The 18,079-nt window shown below is 43.6% G+C and overlaps 1 protein-coding gene across 2 annotated transcripts in view; it reads right to left on the reverse strand.

The window, feature by feature from the left end:
* The window catches only part of MAP1A (microtubule associated protein 1A), a 60,897-nt gene that overhangs the window by 16,943 nt on the left and 25,875 nt on the right, over nucleotides 1-18,079 (reverse strand). For both annotated transcript variants that reach the window (XM_032194856.1, XM_032194857.1), the window contains 2 exons: nucleotides 2,045-2,127; nucleotides 721-861 (listed from right to left, as the gene is read on the reverse strand). In XM_032194856.1, coding sequence (XP_032050747.1) covers nucleotides 721-861; nucleotides 2,045-2,127 — 224 coding nt within the window. The remainder of the gene's footprint in view (nucleotides 1-720; nucleotides 862-2,044; nucleotides 2,128-18,079) is intronic.

Genomic DNA, 18,079 nt, shown 5'->3' on the forward strand with positions numbered 1-18,079 from the left:
TCAAGTTCCCTTCCAACCTAAATGATTTTGCAATTGTATGATTACATAACTACATTTGTAGTTACTTAATCATCATTTAGTCATTTCTGTGTCATCTTTATGCAATGAATTCAAAGCTTTCTCTGTCACTTTTTTTTTCTGTATATAGCTATACACCCTGCTAATGAACACACTGAACCTTGAGAACAGCTTATGCTCACTAGACAGACTGTGAAGTGAAGAGAAACATTTACTAGGTTGACAATGGCCTCCGTTGGACATTATTTGGAAGTCACCTGAACATATTTTAAAACCTGCATTAAGAAATTTTAAGTGTCTGCCCACTGCAGAGTTGGTCTGGAAGGATGTCTCAAGCTGTGCACTTAAAGGTGGCATCACCTATGCCTGTAATTTTGGAAAACTTAAGCCAGGGAAGTAAAGCAAGATGCCCACAACTACACCATAAGTTATTTACAATGTGCAATTATTTTGCTGGAGTTCACAGAGTCATAGACTCATAGAATGGTTGGGGTGGGAAAGGACCTTAAAGAACATCCAGCCCAAACTCCCTGCCATGGACATGGGACATCGCCAGATCAGGTTGCTGAAAGCCCCACTGAACCCAACTTTGAACACTTCCAGTGATGTGGCATCCACAAATGCTCTGGGCAACCTGTTCCAGTGCTCTGTCATGCTCTTTGGGAAGAGGAAGAGACATCCTGGCTTACTGCTCATGCTCACCTCTGGGTCTGAAAGTATCTCAGCAAACTTCTGGTAAGTGAAGGTCCCCGTCTGCAGGATCAAGTCTCCTTCCTGGTCTGAGCTCTGACCACAGAAGATCAGTAGTTTGTGGGCTGATGAATCACACAACAGTGAGTGAACCTGTTGCCATGAGACAATGTTGTCATGAATCTGATTTGCAGTCAAAAAGTTACCTATATTCTTCACCAGTACCCAGAAACACAACCACATGGAGAGTCAAAAACTTCCAGGTGATGTTTACTCATTTAATTTACAAATAGCCAAAACTTAAGTTTTCTATATACAGGAGAGTAGGTTTCTGAAAAGGGAAGATGATGCTACTGCCTTCCTGACACAGCTCCACATCACAATTCACGTTAGGAAAGTGGGCTAGTTTTAAGAGAAAATGTTTGCTAGGAAGCTCTACAATCTCCTGAGAAATAGTTAACATCAAGCAATAGGCACTAATTCTTCCAGGAAGCAGCTCATTGCCATAGGGCTGTGTCCTAGTTTCAATTAGGACAGAGTTAATTTTCTTCCTAGTAGCTGGTAGGGTGCTACGTTTTGGCTTAGGATGAGAAGAGTGCTGATAACATGCTGATGTTTTAATTGTTGCAGAGCAGCACTTACACCAAGCCAAAGACGTTTCAGCTTCTCACTCTGTCCTGCCAATGGGCAGGCTGGGGGTGCAGCAAGAGCTCGAAGGGGACAGAGTCAGAGCAGCTGACCCAAACTGGCCAAAGGGGTATTCCATACCATCTGACGTCATGCTAAACAATATATAGGGGTGGCTAGCTGGGGTGGGGGGCTGGACTGCTTCGGGTTAGGCTGGGCATTGGTCAGCAGGTGGTGAGCAATTGCATTGTGCATCACTTATTTTGTACACATTATTATTAGTGGGACAATTATCATCAGTATTGTTATTATTTTATTATTGTTATTATTTTTTTTTCTGTCTTCATAAAGTGTCTTTATCTCAACCCACAGGCTTCACTTTCCTGTTTCTCTCCCCCATCCCAGAGAGGGAGGGGGGAGGATGAGCAAACGGCTGTGTGGTGTTTAGCTGCCGGCCAGGTTAAACCACAACAGGCTGGCACACAAGGAACCATACATTCTTGTGTCTTTCTTTGTCTAGCAGTAAATTGTGCCAAATAATACTGGTTACAGCGTATATCTTACTGGCAAGACCAGAATGCTTAGTAACCTCACCACACCTTGCAGCAGACCAGTAGCATGGTCAAGAAGGTGCCAAGTGTGATAATCATGGCCCTCTAAGTCAAGCACAGGCCAGAGATCTGATGTGGAGAAAACACAGTGTCCTTACCTCAGACACGATGCTGTCCACATTGGGATTTACCAGGATCACTGTCTCCAGGGTATCACTCCGGTGATGGAGGGTTCTTTGGCCTGGGGAGAAGCAAGAAATTAAACGAGAAGGGAGAAGTTGGTAAGAAAGGGTCTTGTCTACTAATGTTTTAGCTTCTAAAATTCCAGTTCAGCATGGCTTTGATTGCAAGGCTTCAACTTACTTTCAAGACCCAATTTATTAATTGGGTCTGACAGACCAAAGCAAGCCCTTTCTGGTAACAAGGAAAAAATCCTAGCTCTGGATCAGCACTCTCTGCATCTGAACTCAACATGTTCTGAAGTCCACGGTGCCAGACGTATCAAGCTGCCTGCTTGTGCCAGACAACTGTGCCCCACACAGACTGGCACAGACTGATTATCCCACCCAGACAGAAGTATCTTCCGTCATTGCAGCTACCATGAAGAGGTATCTATGGGTATTGTCCAACCCTTAGTCATCACAGTCCTTTGTAAGCCAGCTGGTGCCAAGAAGCTCAGTGCCAACTCATCCTTCACTATTGTCATGCAGCACCAATACCAAAACTCTTGTCATTCTAAGTGAGCTTTTTTTTCCTTAGTAAGGCTTTTTTTTTTTTTTTTTTTTAAAAAACCTGCACTCCTAGATGTGAACTGCTGCTATGGGAGCTATCTAAAATGCTTGTTCTCCTGTCTTCCTTCTGCGAGAGTCACAAACAGGCACCCAGGTGACAATCTACTCTGTATGCAGGCAGAAAGGGAAGAGCCAAAGAGCAAACAAGTGCCTAGTAGTGTAAAACAAACACTTTGTGTGCTCAACTTAATGTGGGCATTACATGCAAATTTCACAAAATATTGACATAATGCCTGGGCCCTATTCATTTTTTTAGAAAGAACAGTAGTAAGTGCCTGCTATCCTGAAAGGAAAGGACAGAGGTATCTTTTTGTATCTGTGTCAAACAATTCTGTGAAGCGGGATTATGTAAAAGACCCTCCTTGCAGAATTTCCTGTGACAATGCAGGTGGTATACAAGTTTTTGCATTCTGGCCTTTGCAAATACCTATCTCTGGATATTACATCCACTCTACAAGCCAAACATTTAGAACTTAACTGTTGAAATTTATAATTTATAGGGTTTAACTCTTTCATAGGGTTTAGCTTCTCATATAGTCTAGAGGGACATAAATCTTCACTGAAAATGGACATCTATTTCTATTTTTAATCCTTCATCTTCCATACATCTGCTGCTCTCTGTCAGTGTTGTTCTTCCCACCCTCTTTATTCCACAGCCTCCCATCATCTCTCTTTCTGGGCAGATTGCAATCCTTCTAAAATAACATAATGAAACTGGTATTTCAAAGAACGGTACCAAAAGGACACAAAAAGAAAGAATTCAGAGGAAGGCAAATATTTAGCATAGCTTTAACCAAACTCAGTTTACTGGGATGTTTTACTGCCAGCAATTAAGTATAAACCAGCTAGAAATGCCCTGAATGCATCTTTCAGACCAAAATGACAAAGGCTTTAAGCTCTGAGCAGAATTATTTATACTCCGCTTCTCTATCTGCTTTGTGAACTTGTATTTTTTTCAGTTTGTCTGAAATGGTCCCTCCAGACTAAAACAAAACCAATCACTGTGCAACAGAAATGTCTGCACTCAGCTCAGTGGCATTTCTGCCAGACTAGAAAACAAGCCCCTGCACAAAGAAGGGATTCTGCAAGTGAGCCCACGGCGAGTGGTATGTGGGGTGGCAGGTGGAGCATATGAGAAGGGCCCAGGAAGTGTCTGGGGCATGCACTGCAGCCAAAAAAAAATACTCATCCACTCATCGTACTCTTATCTTAAAGTAAGAATAACTGTAAAGGCACTGATACTTTGGTGTTGCTTAGATCCCATCAGTGAACACAAGGAGTACCTGGTTTCCTCACTGATTGCATTGGGAAGTTTTTGCACAGCTCACCCCACACCTGGGCCTCCACTCATGCTGCTCAGTGCAGAAGCAATCTACTCCACTCTGTCCCAGGCCTACAGTTGAGAAATGGAAACAATCCCATTGCTTCAACTTTTACCACCTTCCTGCTTATAGAGACCTTTTTGGCAGTTGTTATCCACATCACTTGGAGAACACAACTTGGTGTAGAGAACCAAGGCCAGTAGCCTCATTCTTGTGCTGCATGAAGAGGGCTCTCAGGCCCAGAGAGCAGTCACTGTTTCCAACACATGGGCATCCTTCCAGGCGCCAGGTACTAAGGTGCTGTGGAGGCAATGTCAGCCTAATGGCTCTGTAACAGACAATGCCAGTCATAGAGGGAAAGGGGCCAGTCTGCAGGACTAACAGGCATTAAAATACTGCTGCTTTCTGCCATTTCTGTCATTCAAACCTAAGCAGCTGAGCTGTCACTGCTGAGACTGGTAAACAAAGCATGGCTGGTTAGCAGTCTGCTCACATCCTCCCATCCCACAGAGGGGCAGTCCTCTTCATGCTTGAAAGAAAGAGAAGAGTTCAAGCTGTGGAGCCAGCAGCTGCTGGCAGATGGAAGGTAAGAATGGCGAAGTACTGAGTCTCATGAAGGGCCACGAAGATGATTAAGGGACTGAAGTGTTTTCATATGAGAGGCTGAGAACAATAAGACTGTTTAGGCTGGAAAAGAATGGGGGGGGGAGGAAGAGGCCAGACAGGGAACTTATCAATATTTATAAATACCTGATCGTAGGAAATGAAGAAGATGGAGCCAGACTCCTCTCAGTAGTGCCCAGTGACAAGACAAGAGGCAATGGGCACAAGTTGAGATACATGCAATTCCATCTGAACATGCAAAAAAAACACTTTTTTACCGTGAGGGTGGTCAAACACTGGAACAGGTTGTACAAAGAGGTTTTGGAGTCTCCATCCTTGGAGATACTCAAAACCCAACTGGACACGGTCCTGGGAAACCCACTGTAGCTGACCCTGTTGAGTAGGTAGGATCAGAGTAGGTGATCTCAAGAAGTCCCCTCCAACCTACAATTCAGTGACCTTGTGAAGCAGTGCAGTCCTCCAGAGCTTTGCTCCTGACCCAGTCTTGGGTGGATTCCCTTTCTCCAGTGGCAGCAATTCATAGAATCATAGAATATCCCGAGTTGGAAGGGACCCATAAGGATCATCAAGTCTAACTCCTGTCACCGCACAGGTCTGCCCAAAAGTTTAGACCATGTGACTAAGTGCACAGTCCAAACACTTCTTAAATTCAGACAGGATTGGTGCAGTGACTAGTTCCCTGGGGAGCCTGTTCCAGTGTGCAACCACCCTCTCGGTGAAGAACCCCCTCCTGATGTCCAGCCAAAACTTCCCCTGCCTCAGCTTAACACCGTTCCCACCGGTCCTATCACTGGTGTTTACAGAGAACAGGTCACCTGCCTTCCCACTCCCCCTCGCAAGGAAGTTGTGGACTGTGATGAGGTCTCCCCTCAGCTTCCTCTTCTCCAGGCTGAACAGGCCCAGTGCCCTCAGCCGCTCCTCATACATCTTCCCCTCTAGGCCCTTCACCATCTTCGTCGCCCTCCTCTGGACACTGTCCAACAGTTTAATGTCCCTCTTGTAATGTAGTGCCCAGAACTGCACACAGTACTCAAGGTGAGGCCGCACCAGCACAGAGTAGAGCAGGACAATCACCTCCCTTGACCGACTAGCGATGCCGTGCTTGATGCACCCCAGGATATGGTTGGCCTTCCTGGCTGCAATTGGTTCTCAGAAGGATACAGGAGCATAACCACATAGACAAGCCCATTCCAGAAACACTGAATCACTGTACACATGCATGCACACCAAAACCCAACATGGTTCTTGCACTTAATTCAGAGAGAAATCAGACCAGCACACACGCTCTTGGCTGAACCGCGTGCTGTGACTGAGGTGGCACACGGCCACCCCCCCGGCCTGTCAGCCCCTCAGAGCCAGCACCCCGGGCCCAGCTTGGCAACAGCCGCACCCCTGCCCAGGATGGAACAAAGGCTGGGCTGTGGCAGCTGCACACGGCTGGCACTGGACTGCCAGGTACTGTCAGCACGTGTCAGGCTGCAGAAACAAAAGTTTCTTTGAGGGAGAGAAGGGGTGCTTGTCCAGCCCTGCAGCACCACTATTCCTCTGTTGCTGCAGCACCCTTCCTTTGGCCCAACTATGCTTTATTCTACTGGCACAACGTCTCACATGAGAGATGCTGCTGGGACAGCCAGAAGGGTGATACTTTCTTTGGCTCCCCTGCCATGATGGTTCTGTGCTGACATCAGGTGACTGCCCAAGATACAACAGGACCCTTTTCAGAGTAGCTTACTGGGAGAAGCAGGGCTCAAGGTCCTACTTCAATCATCAGTATTGTTTCCCCTTTGTATCCCTGAAACGAAAGATCAGCAATTGCTGCCACTCAGGGGCTTGCTGATCTGGCTTGGACTCAACATCCAGAGGAACATTCCTAAGGCAGGAATGCGCACAGCAAACCTGTAAAAATCAGTTACTGCAGCTTTTTGGAAACCCACTGGCCTAGGATTTCACCAGGATTAGGAACCTTGACGCCAAACTGATGAGAGGTTCTCCTACAGCTGGATGATATGTGAACCATGAGTTTAGAATTCACTATCCTACCAATAAAAGAGGGGAAGAAAGTAGGAAAGAACACCAACTTTCTTTTAAAAGAATAGGAAAATAAAAAGTTTACTTTAGGTAAAATTTTGCTTAACTTGTTTTATAGTAGTTTTCCTAGACACTCACAACAAATCAGAAAAGGAAACATCAGCTGAAAGCAAGCCTATAACTAGGGTGGGCTTCTAGAACAAAAGGTATCTCCTGGGTCTGGAAATAATTTTACAAACAGTATCTCACTAGTCAGATGAGAAGTCAGCAGGAAGAGGAAACTGTGCCTTGGCTGCTCAGAGACAGAACCATGGTAGAACAAGGCCAGTAAGAGGCAAAAGGTAGAGAACAGGCCAGGAAGACAGCATATTTGTGCTGGGCCACAACACTGGCAGGAAAGTCTGACAAAGCAGTCAGACTGTGGAGTATTGGCCCTCGGGCTTTTGTTCCTGAACTCCTTTCAGACCTACAGTCAAGTGGCTGCAGGCTTGGCAGCTAAGGGAATGCCAGTCATTCCAAAGCCTCTTTGAATACAAGTGCTCATCAGTCTGAGGAGCCCTTTGCTGGCAGCTCCCTCTGCACAGGCCTGCCCAAGATTTAAACACATTGACTGGTATCCTTCTTCTTACTAACAAAAATTACTTGCAACAGAAATGAGTAACAGTGTGACTTACATTGCGGGCAGTGATTGAAAGCACACTGTTTGGGTCATAGCCATGATCCTTACTAGAGCCCTAGCATGGTGAACTGCACGCCTGGAAATCTCACTGCAAATGGGAAAAAACTTTAAATACATTTACAGTATGAAGACTATCCTTCTCCGGCTCATGAAAATTGCTGTTTTCAACTTGCCCGGCACAAACATCTGAGCACAGGTTGAGGCCTACAGATCTCCAGGTGCATTCTGAACATGGATCCCCATCCCTGCTCAGCCCTCTCAAACCATGCTCACCTGCTGCATACATTAAACAAAATCTCCTCTCCCCCAGTATTTCTGGGAGTAAATTTCATTAACACTGAAATCCCCCTTTCACATGAATCTTCACTTTGTGTGCTAAGGAACACTAATTACTGCAGTAACCACAATGCCTCTGCACTTACAAAGAATGTTTCTATCTATTATATCCCCACCAAGGCAGAAATGTCCTAGTCACAGAATCACAGAATCATAGTCTTTGCTATCTGTTTCTTAAAAGGAGAGTTTCTCTAGAGTTTCTCATCCCACTGTCACTAATTCTTGAAACTCCTCTAGTTCTGCTACGGCCCTTATGATAAGTAAGAGTGCAAGTATCAAAACAAGAAGGAGCACAAAAAATACGCAGCGTGGAATTATTGTATCTTCTGTATTATTCCCTATCTTGTTTTTTTTGTTTGTTTGTTTGTTTGTTTTGTTTTGTTTTGTTTTAGGCATCATAACATAACCTGACATTAACTTTGCATCAAATAAGGATTTTCAGTTAGGGGTATACAGTGACATCCAAATTTCATCCTGCCATGATGCAATTAACTGAGCTCTTACAAGGAGTTCGGAAGGTTTAATATTTCCAGTGTACTTGATCTTGCATTTTTTGACAATAAATTTAATGGGATATCATGATGACTGTACAGTTTAGTTGCATAAGTTCCTAACAGTCATTTCTAGATATAAGCAACTGAATCATCTGCAAATTGATCCACCCCCGTGTTCATTCCAAACCCTTTTCTGGTCATTGCTGTATTGATCAACTTTATATTTAGTAGGAAAACATGAAGCCCTTATATTTCACCCCCTCATGTGGCACAAACCTGGCCACATATTTTTTTTTCTGTCTCTTAACTAGTTTTTTACTCATGGTATTAGTTGCTTTTTACCTGCACAAACTGCTTGCAGTATATGATATGTAAAGATTTTCTATATAAATGCCTCATTCATGACTTCACTGAAAGTTCAGAGAGGGGTATTCTCCTCTACATAGATGACAATACTTACCGTTGTGCAGAAGCAATGCCACTTCCATCTTGAAGGACCACAGATAGCATGCATAAAGCTCTTTTTCTATAGGGCAGTTGCCTTCTGAATAGAAGTCAGCAGGAACTGTCCAGGGAAGCATTATACATTAATGTCCCAGACGTGATGAACACCTTTTCTAGGCAATAGCAGAACTTCTAAAGCTAGTACTAAGGAGCATTTCAGAATTTGCAGGCTGCATTTGAGGATCGTGACTGATGAGGGAGAAAAGTGTTCTTTGTTTGTTTTGTTTGCTTGTTTTATGTGGCCCACTGGATGTAGACTTTATTTGGTTTTGTTGGAGGAAAGCAAGCGATGAGCAAAACCATATAGATTTTGGTGCGAGTTACCCATCCACAGCTGTCTACATACGCAAACACACATACTGTGAGAGAATGAAGGACCTGACACTGTTTTTAGTGATCAGCAGTCAAGCAAAAAGGACGATGCAGGAAGATCAGTCTAGGCTAAAACAAAGGACAGTGGTCTAGGGTCACTACGTGACAAGCAGAATGTCGAGTAAAGAGATGATCCCAGAAGCAGACAGATGGCCCTGGAGGCAGAAAAGTTGCTCTTGCTGCCAAATAAGATCCTTGTATGTAATGTGCAATGCCACTCTAATTGAAAGCACCTATAAAAAACTGTAGCTGAATAATAATTTCTGGGCTGATCTGAAGGGCTAACAAGTATAGCTGCAAGGGCTGTTGGCTGTCATTTGCTGTAATCTTTCAGACCACCAAATCTCAGAGGTCTTATTATTCTGTTGATGAGAACTGGAGAAACTACAGCTACAACGCACTTGCCTGAAATAAGAGATCAATTGTCAGGCCAGTGTACCCAGGTTCTCATCTTTGTAAAATACAATCACCTAGGCCAGAGCACTACAGAGGCATCTTTCAAGGGAGACTGTGCTAAAGTCAGTCATGATGTTCTGACTGGTACATCAAACCTTAATAAACAAGATGCACAGAAGGACCACAAAAATGATTAAAGGACAGGCACACCTCTGATGAGAGAAGGGCTGAGAGAGCTGGGACTGTTTAGCCTGGAAAAGTATCTGATGGGAACGTGCAAAGTCTGTGCTACAGAGCTAGCAGGACCTTGGCAAAAAGAGAATGCAGGCTGTTCATCTGACCACATAGAAACTAACTCTCCCCCATCCAGGGAATATTATTTATTCCTCTTTACCTCCTTTGTCTTCCTCACAAACACTCCAACACTGTAATGAGTGCAGCAAGCTACAGCTCCTTGGAAGAGAGACAGATTACTGAGAGACAGATTACTTCTTATCCCCTCTGTGCAAAAACATATTCCTACCTTCTACTGCAATACAGACCCACCCTACCAACAAGCCCAAGGAAGCCCTGCATTGTTTAGCAGCGAGGGAGAAGAGCGAGTGCACTCTTGCTGGAAGCAATGTCCTAAAACCACCACCTGAAGGGCACGCAGCTGCTGAAGTTCCTTCCTCCAGCATGCAGATTGAGCAGCATACAGCTGGTAGGACCAGCTCTAGCTGGAGGAGATTTTGAAGCTCTGCCAGCTAGTCAGATGGGCTCAGGGATTAAAAAATAAACACAAAGATTGCTTTGGAAGCCAGTACACAAACCAGCAACCGCAAAATCACAGCTCAGCACCTCCTTACCTACCGACTGCCTGTGCATCTCTGTACCTGGGTATCCTTGCTGTACTGAAGGAATAACATCCCTGACCTGCTGTAGCATGTGAGGGGGCTACATCAACCTTTGACACATGCTTTGGTGCTTTCATAGTTGTGAGCAGAAGCATGGGCAACCTGTGGGTAACCACAGCACTGGCAGTATGAACTAAAATGTGAGCAGCAATAGGAAAGTTTGCACACACTCATCCTGCTGCCTGTGAGCTCAACACATTCAAGAGGAGCATCCCCAATAAATGTAAGAAGAAATCCCTTTGCAGATGGATTGGCTGAAGAGATTCTGAACAGCATGTGGACGTTTGTGGTGGGATCTAGAAAGGAAAGATCTGGGGAAAATTCTATTTTAAAGAAAACTGACAGTTAAAGTTTTTGGCAGAGGGAGGCAGCTGCTGTAAGTAGAGCATCTGTGCAACAATGCCTGGCCCTACACAACCAGCAGTAACTGCCACTGCCACAAACATGGCATGGAGAGCAAACGGCTATATCTCATTTTGGTTTGACCTTTAGAGGGCAAACAGGAGCATAGAAAGTGCTAGTGTCAGCCTGGCTTAGCAAAATAGTCCGCTTCTACTTCTGGGAACTTAGCCACATAGGAGGCAGCCACCTTCATGTTCAGAGTTACATCCCACGTCCAAACTGAATCACCCAAGCACAAGGAAAGGAGCTTGGCCAGCTCCTCAGATTCTGAAGAGAGAAGATGACCCACAGTCTCAGTTTCCACAGACTGTAAATTAGATTCCATAGCTAATGTAGTGCTCATATTCGCTACTATATTAAAACAATCATTTTACTAATGAGCTGTTCTTAAAAAACTTTTAATTTCAAAGCAAAATATTCACTTTTTTAGATTGCAACAGAATATATTTGCCAGAATTAAATACCATTTAAAGTTATTGATAAAAGATAAAGATTTTTTTTCTTAAACTTGCACTGATTTGTCAGTTATTTTTACTTTTCTTTCTCTCCCTTAAAAGTTTTCAGAAAATTATTTGCAGGATACTCTATTCACGCACATAAAATCCCAGACTCATTCTTTTTTCAAACAAAAATGGCTGTATTGGGTTCAGCGTACACTTTGACTGAGAAGATAAGATAGGGTCACTACTCTTTGCCAGTTTAAACCACTTTGTTTTTTCTTGCCATGAGACTTTGCTCTTCAGGCTGTCGGAGTTACCTTTTTATTCCTCTTGACTGCTCAAAACACCCTCCAATTCATCGTTGTCCATGCCCACAATCAAGGTGTTGCCTACATCCCGATCCTGATCTGCCACAGAGAAGTATTAAGGAATCTGGAAGCACATGGAGGCTTGTATCTAGCAGTCCTGTAGAAGGCAAAGAACCCAAAGGAAGATGCCACTGGTCTGCTCTTGGCTGACTCCCTCGGGATATGAACAAACCTCTGTTTGGTTCCATGTCTGCCAGAGACGGAACAGAGCTGCTCTTGGTCCCTCCAGCTGAAGTTAGTCTCTTTTGTATACATAGTTGAAACACTCGCTAGGCACAGAAATGTGAACAGATCGTGACACATCTGTGTCCCAAACGCCAGACTGTACAGTGAGTGTCTTTTCTCCCTCACCCAACAGCTCTAAGGAATAATTATTCAATTATACAAGCCACAGCTATTTCAGCAGGGGACACAAAGAGCACACTGGTACTGGCAGCGCCCTGTGGTTAGGGAGACCTCTTTGCTTTGGTGCAATCCTAAATCTGTGCATTTCTTCCAGCTCAGGAATTCAAGCAGGATCGCTAACGTGCCAGTGGACCCGCTTGTGGATCCCCTCACAAGGGGATGTTTCCCACTCTATTGCTCATTTTTCTTAAAAGGTAGTATTGTGTCAGATGACATGAGATTTTCATGCAGTGTAAGTGGAGAAAAATCAGGTGAAGACTAAAGCTGGAGCTTGTTGTAAACTGCTCAGTAAAGACTAGGAGATATTTTTAGTGCTAGGTGGGAGGCTGCAGTGCAAAATAGTGCCCAATCATTGGCTTCAGGTGCCTAAAGAAAGGTAGAGATCCCAGCAATTCTGGGTATGTCCAACTCTTTGTTTCTTTTCCAGAGATGAGGGAAGCAAAGGGTGCTATCAACTCAATGGATTGGATCACATCTGAAAGGGGCTGTCCCAGAGTCTTCTCCACCAGCTTCTATTCACAACACAAAATCATAGAACGGCATGGGTTGAAAAGAACCTTAAAGATCATCTAGTTTCAACCCTCCTCCTCCGGGCAGGGTTGTCAACCACTAAAGCAGGCTGCCCAGAGTCACATTAAGCCTGGCCTTGAATGCCTCCAGGGATGGGGCATCTACAAGCTCCCTGGGCAACCCGTTCCAGTGCCTCACCACCACCCTCTGAGTGAAAAACTTTCTCCTAATTTCCAATCTAAATCTCCTGTCTTAGTTTAAAACCATTCCCCCATTCTCCCTTGTCCTATCACTATCAACACATGTAAACAGTGACAGTTACAGTAATTACTTAATATAATAAAAATATTATGAGAAAAGTGCTGTAGTTTTAGCTTTCTAGCATGATTCAGCAGCTGAGAATAATGAGCTGTGGAAGTTTCCTGTATTGGTTTTAGTTTTGGTAACATCCCAGACACGGACTGATGGGAATTTTATGTATACGTGGCATATTTACCATTATTACTTGTATTCTTGCTAGACTGGAGCTGGGCAGAGGGTAGAAGAGCACCCCCTCAGGAATACAACACCTCGTGCACTAAAGCCTAATAGAGTTCAAGGGTTTCATGATGCGAGGCACTGACACAGAGAAGAGTGGCAGGCATCACACAGCACCCTGAAAGGCTTGAGGTGCCTGAAGGAATGTTCAGTTTTCCTTTTGTGGACCTTGCTAGAGATGTTTAATAACTCACCTTACCGTACTGCTACTGCTCGTCAGGAGATTCAGTCACACTTTTGGATAAGAACAGACTGTGCAGAATGCCTGACAACTTTCTGGGGAAATACGAAGGTAAGCCAGCGCCTGAACAAGGAGAGGAGATTTTTTTTTTTATTTTTTTTTATAAGGTATGGAAGGTGCTGGGTACTTGCTACATCCCAGGAGATACACCCTCCTATCATTTTCCTCTGTATTCCATACCTTGCCTCTAATATTTTCATGCCATCTACAGCTCCTCTCCCAGACAACTTTTATTTCTATACCATGCCAACCATAGCAACCATCTAATTGCTTTTCAATTGCACATACTGTCTCACTCTTATACTAAAGAACAACTTGACAACTCAGCCATTTTAGAACCTCTAATTGAAGACACAGATGTTCACTTTGGAAACAGCTGTATCTATTTCCAGAAGTTACTGTTCCAGCAACAGTTTGTTAAACGTCCCTGAACTGGAAGTTACACCACAGCTGAGCTACAATAATGGGTAAGATGAGCATTTCTGTATAGTTTGCCAGGTGCAGAATCAGTCAGGAGAGATTCTGTTCCTTTCAGCTGACTCAAACTCCCATTGAGAAACTTCTCTCCTTCTTGGAGTTGTTTGCTAATTGAAGCTCTCCTTGTCTCTTTTGCTGTGAAATAGTGTAAGGCATTCACATGAATCAAGAACACAACTCTGCATTCGGGCATTCTGTCCAGCTGTGAGGAGCTAGAGATGTAGCTTCTTAAATGTCTCCAGCTAAATCCACTAAAGGAAACCTAAGAACACCTTAAAACACCCTCTTATCTGTTGTCCTCACTCCACCAACTATTGACAGACTAATGATGTTCCCTTTGGAAAACAAATTAATTTTTCTCGTTTTCCTTGTCAGTAGAATTTCAGCTGTGATTTGCCACCAGTCCCTGAACAGAGGCTCCCATAAAACTCTTTGTCACTGAGGCAGATGCATCATTCCAGATACCAGTGCTAAAGACTCCTGTAAGTAGCAGAGCTGGGCAGCTTCCAATTTCTTAATTTTAATAAGAATATGAGTAACAGGCTACATGTTCGTACAAGCAGAACATAACATATCTTCGCTATGTCCTTCTAGTTTTGAAGTATTTGGCTGATAGTTGTCTGACTTGGAGGTATAGCTCATGATCTGTCCTGTTTCTCCCTGATTTTTGTTTATTTTTTTGGACAACTGATCAATATGAAATGTTACTGCTGATCTTGTGTAAGCAAGATCTTGCCTGAGGCAGAGAGAACTTAGTTGTATCGGAGAGAGGACAACTGTCACAAATAAGGACACAAATCAATCTCAGATTTCCTCTTGTTGGCCCACCCAGATGCCAAGTTTCTAGCAAGTCTGCTCTTTGCCCCTGACTTCTAGCATCTGTTTAGACTCCTCAAACTTCCTTCCTATGCCCTAAAGCTAACAGTCTCATTCTAAGTAGCTCGTCTTCTCTCTCACCTGCTTTCTTTGAAGATGACATGCTGAATGTGATCTCTATTCAACACATGTTTATGAATCCAGCTGTGGACTGTGTGTGACAGCAGTGGTAAAGCACAGAAGGGCTGTATTCTGTCAGTGTTTGAGGAAAAAGCAGCTGTCCTCTGCCAACATTTTTCCTTGCTGTATTTTGACTTTGCACTCTTGGATCTAGTTGCCACTTCATAAGTTCTCTACATGGTCTGGATTCCTGGGATTTCATTTACAGCATGGAGTATGGTGACAATGAAAGAGATACAGAAAGTTATTTAAAGGTGCAGAGCTTCCAGGCCACCTGAGCATTCTGCCAGCAAATAAAAGGCTTGTCTGGTCAACAATGAGAAGTATTTGAGAGAAGGCAGGGAGGCTTGTGTCAGAGTAGAGACATCTTCTGTCAATACCAGTGACAGATCAACTCAGCCACTGTTTCTCACCAGTCTGCCTTGCACTGAGTTCACTGAAGTTGCACTGAAGTTGCCTGAGCCCCTACTTCTTAATGCCATGCAGTTAGCCAGGTCTCTCTCAGTTCACAGATTATGCTGCAATCAGGGACTGAACTTACCAACTTGGAAGAATAAAAAGGACTAGAACAGTCTTCTAAGATCACGAATACTTTTGTCTCAGAGCCTCTCTCTTGTTTGGCTCCCTCAGAGTCGTGCAGGCACAGACCCCTTCCACAGTCCCATGCATTCCATTTCCTCCGCCTTTGCTTTTGAACATGGACCAGCAGCAGAAAAGAAAACCCCTAACAATTAAAACACTCATGCAAATCTGTCAGTCAGGAACTGGGCCAAAACACCAACTGCACTCATATTTACCAGCCTGCAAGCTGGTTCTTCAAAAAGATGCCACGTACTTGTTTGAAGCAATTTACTTCTTATATGATCTGGGCAATGTTCTCTGTTACGTCCAAGTACTGCAGTCCACCCCTTTCACACCATTTAGGCTTTTCAGAACATAAATCTAGCCCACAAGAAGTCACTGGTTTCTTGCCCATTTTACCTCTAAGATAGATGTTAGTATCACAAGTGTCTGATGACAGGCTGACATTCCTCAGACAACATTCAAAATGGAGATAAGGGCCTTTTCCTCCCATCTTTCTCCTCAGTTATTTAAGAATTTGGCAGGGGCACTTAACAGAGGATGGCACAGGTGAGATGGCTATATCCCAGTGAAATCCCTGGCTATCTACAGGAAGTGGAAAAACAATTTTGCAAAATTTCCTAACAGAATCTCTTAACTTGAAAGTTAGTAGAGGAAACAAATGATCTAGACTCGCCAGTTATGCTTCCAGACTTTTTTTTTTTTAAATCTGTTTCTTCTTATAGCATATTGTGAAAAACAGAACCAAGTTTTTACAGCTTTAATCTTTTCATTGGAAAGAACCAGAAGGACTTTTCTCAAGACTAACAAGATACCTGAAAAACAGAGCTAGAAAATGTCAGCCCACCCAAGCAGTGGTACCATGCAACTTTTGGACAAGCCTCCTGGTGAGGATTAAGGCTATAGCTTGTGCTGTTTATGTCCTGCCACCTGGTATTTCTATTTTCTTACCATGTCCAGTTCCCCTGAGACAGGAACGGTCTCTCCTTCCCAAGGTTAAAAGAGCTAAAAGACTTTCAGGTCAGGTACTCTATGAACATATTCAGTAACAACCATTTATTAAACCACTGCTGCCTGAGGCATTTAGGTGGATCCCAGGAGATAAAGGAGAACTGGCTCAGACATCACACATGAATGGTCTGGCAGTCTTGCCGTGCCTGAGCTCTGATATTTGTTTTTACCTTTGCTTCACACTAAAGAAATGGAGGGAAAACGCCCCAGGCACTGACCAGTGACTATAGTTCAGTTCTCCTCCTGTTGCACCTTACTCTCCAGGATCTCAAAAGCCAGTAAAAAATCACTAAAAAGATGCCTTGTATTGCAGAATGCCAAATTCACCAAGAACCTTACATACCTGGTCTACTGAGAACCCAGGACACTAAGGTAGGTTCTAGCAAATTGCAAGAGATTTTGGTGCTTCACAAGAAGGCCCATGAAAGACAGTAATACATACAAAGAGACTCAAGTTCAGTAGGTCATACTGATAACAGACGTGCATGTTAAAGCCTATCCCATCTGTGACTTACACTCCTCCTTTCATTTGCGATTCTCAAATTTCATCCTCCTAGAGGAACTATCCAAACCTTTATTTTTGAAGCTAAGAACGGGCTTTCTGATTTATTTCAAAACATAGGTATTTGCATGATGATGTCTTTTTGGAACGCAGAAGGGAAACCAAATTGCACTTCCCATAAAAATAGTCCAACCCAGTGTTACTCTATCCATTTGAAAGATTGACTCAGCAAGACTTAGAGGCCTGTCTCAGGAGAACTAAGAACCTGTTGGCCAAGGACACCAATGTTCAAGTTCATCTGTGAATAAAGCCTAGGAAGGCTCCCTGAAGCACCGGATATACAATTAAGTTGTTCCATTAGCCGTGCAATTAATGACTATTTTATGTGTCCACACTGCACTGTCGCACTGTAATAATCCTAGCTACCCTCCACGTTCCTTGCAATATCCTCATGTCCTCTTATGAGTCATAACTACCAAATAGTCAAGGGGCAGCACACTCAGAGATAGAAGTGCACTGTCTGACCAGCTGGTGCATAAGTGCTGACTGCCCAGATGGCAGGCCAAACAGAATACGTACTGTCCCAGTGAAGGCACTAAGTTGGATCACTTTCCTCTACTGCCCCACAGTTTTCGTTAAACCTGTAGAAATTTGTTACCTTGAATGCTTTAGCAAGGGGGAAAATGTTTGTCCTAGACAAAGAAAAATGTGTATTTGTAAGAGGAGTCCACAGAATTCATCCAAGCTGCTCTAATTCACATAATTCAATCAAGCAATTCAAAGGGGATGGAAAAAGAACAAATACCAAACAAGTTAGAACCGAAGTAGCTCAATACCTTTTCTAGTCTTTCCTCTCAACAGCAGCAAGACTTGTGTCTGTAGAATGATATGGACCTGTAACTAATTCAGGATTTTTGAGGGGAAAGAAAAACAAATCCTCTTTTTTCACTGCAGTGAATCTTCCCCTGAATATTTTCTAAGCTTTCATATACATGTAACTTATTCTCTTTCCTTCCCATACACAGAGACAATCCATCAGCCCAGTAACTATACTACCTCCCTTCCTTCCCTTCGCAGTAGTTTTGCTTCACAAACACTTCACAGTCTGGAAAGTACACCCTTCATTTTGAGCTAGTTATTACTGTGAAGTCCTTGGATATTAACCAACCTTGTCCTCTTTGTCCTCCAATAGCATTCAGTGGCCTGCAGGTCTCTCTCTTTCCTATCCATCAATCACAAACGAAAGCCTGTGATAATGCACATAGCACATTTGGCTGTGC

The sequence above is a fragment of the Aythya fuligula genome, chromosome 11, assembly GCF_009819795.1.
Source record: "Aythya fuligula isolate bAytFul2 chromosome 11, bAytFul2.pri, whole genome shotgun sequence".
Taxonomy (NCBI): domain Eukaryota; kingdom Metazoa; phylum Chordata; class Aves; order Anseriformes; family Anatidae; genus Aythya; species Aythya fuligula.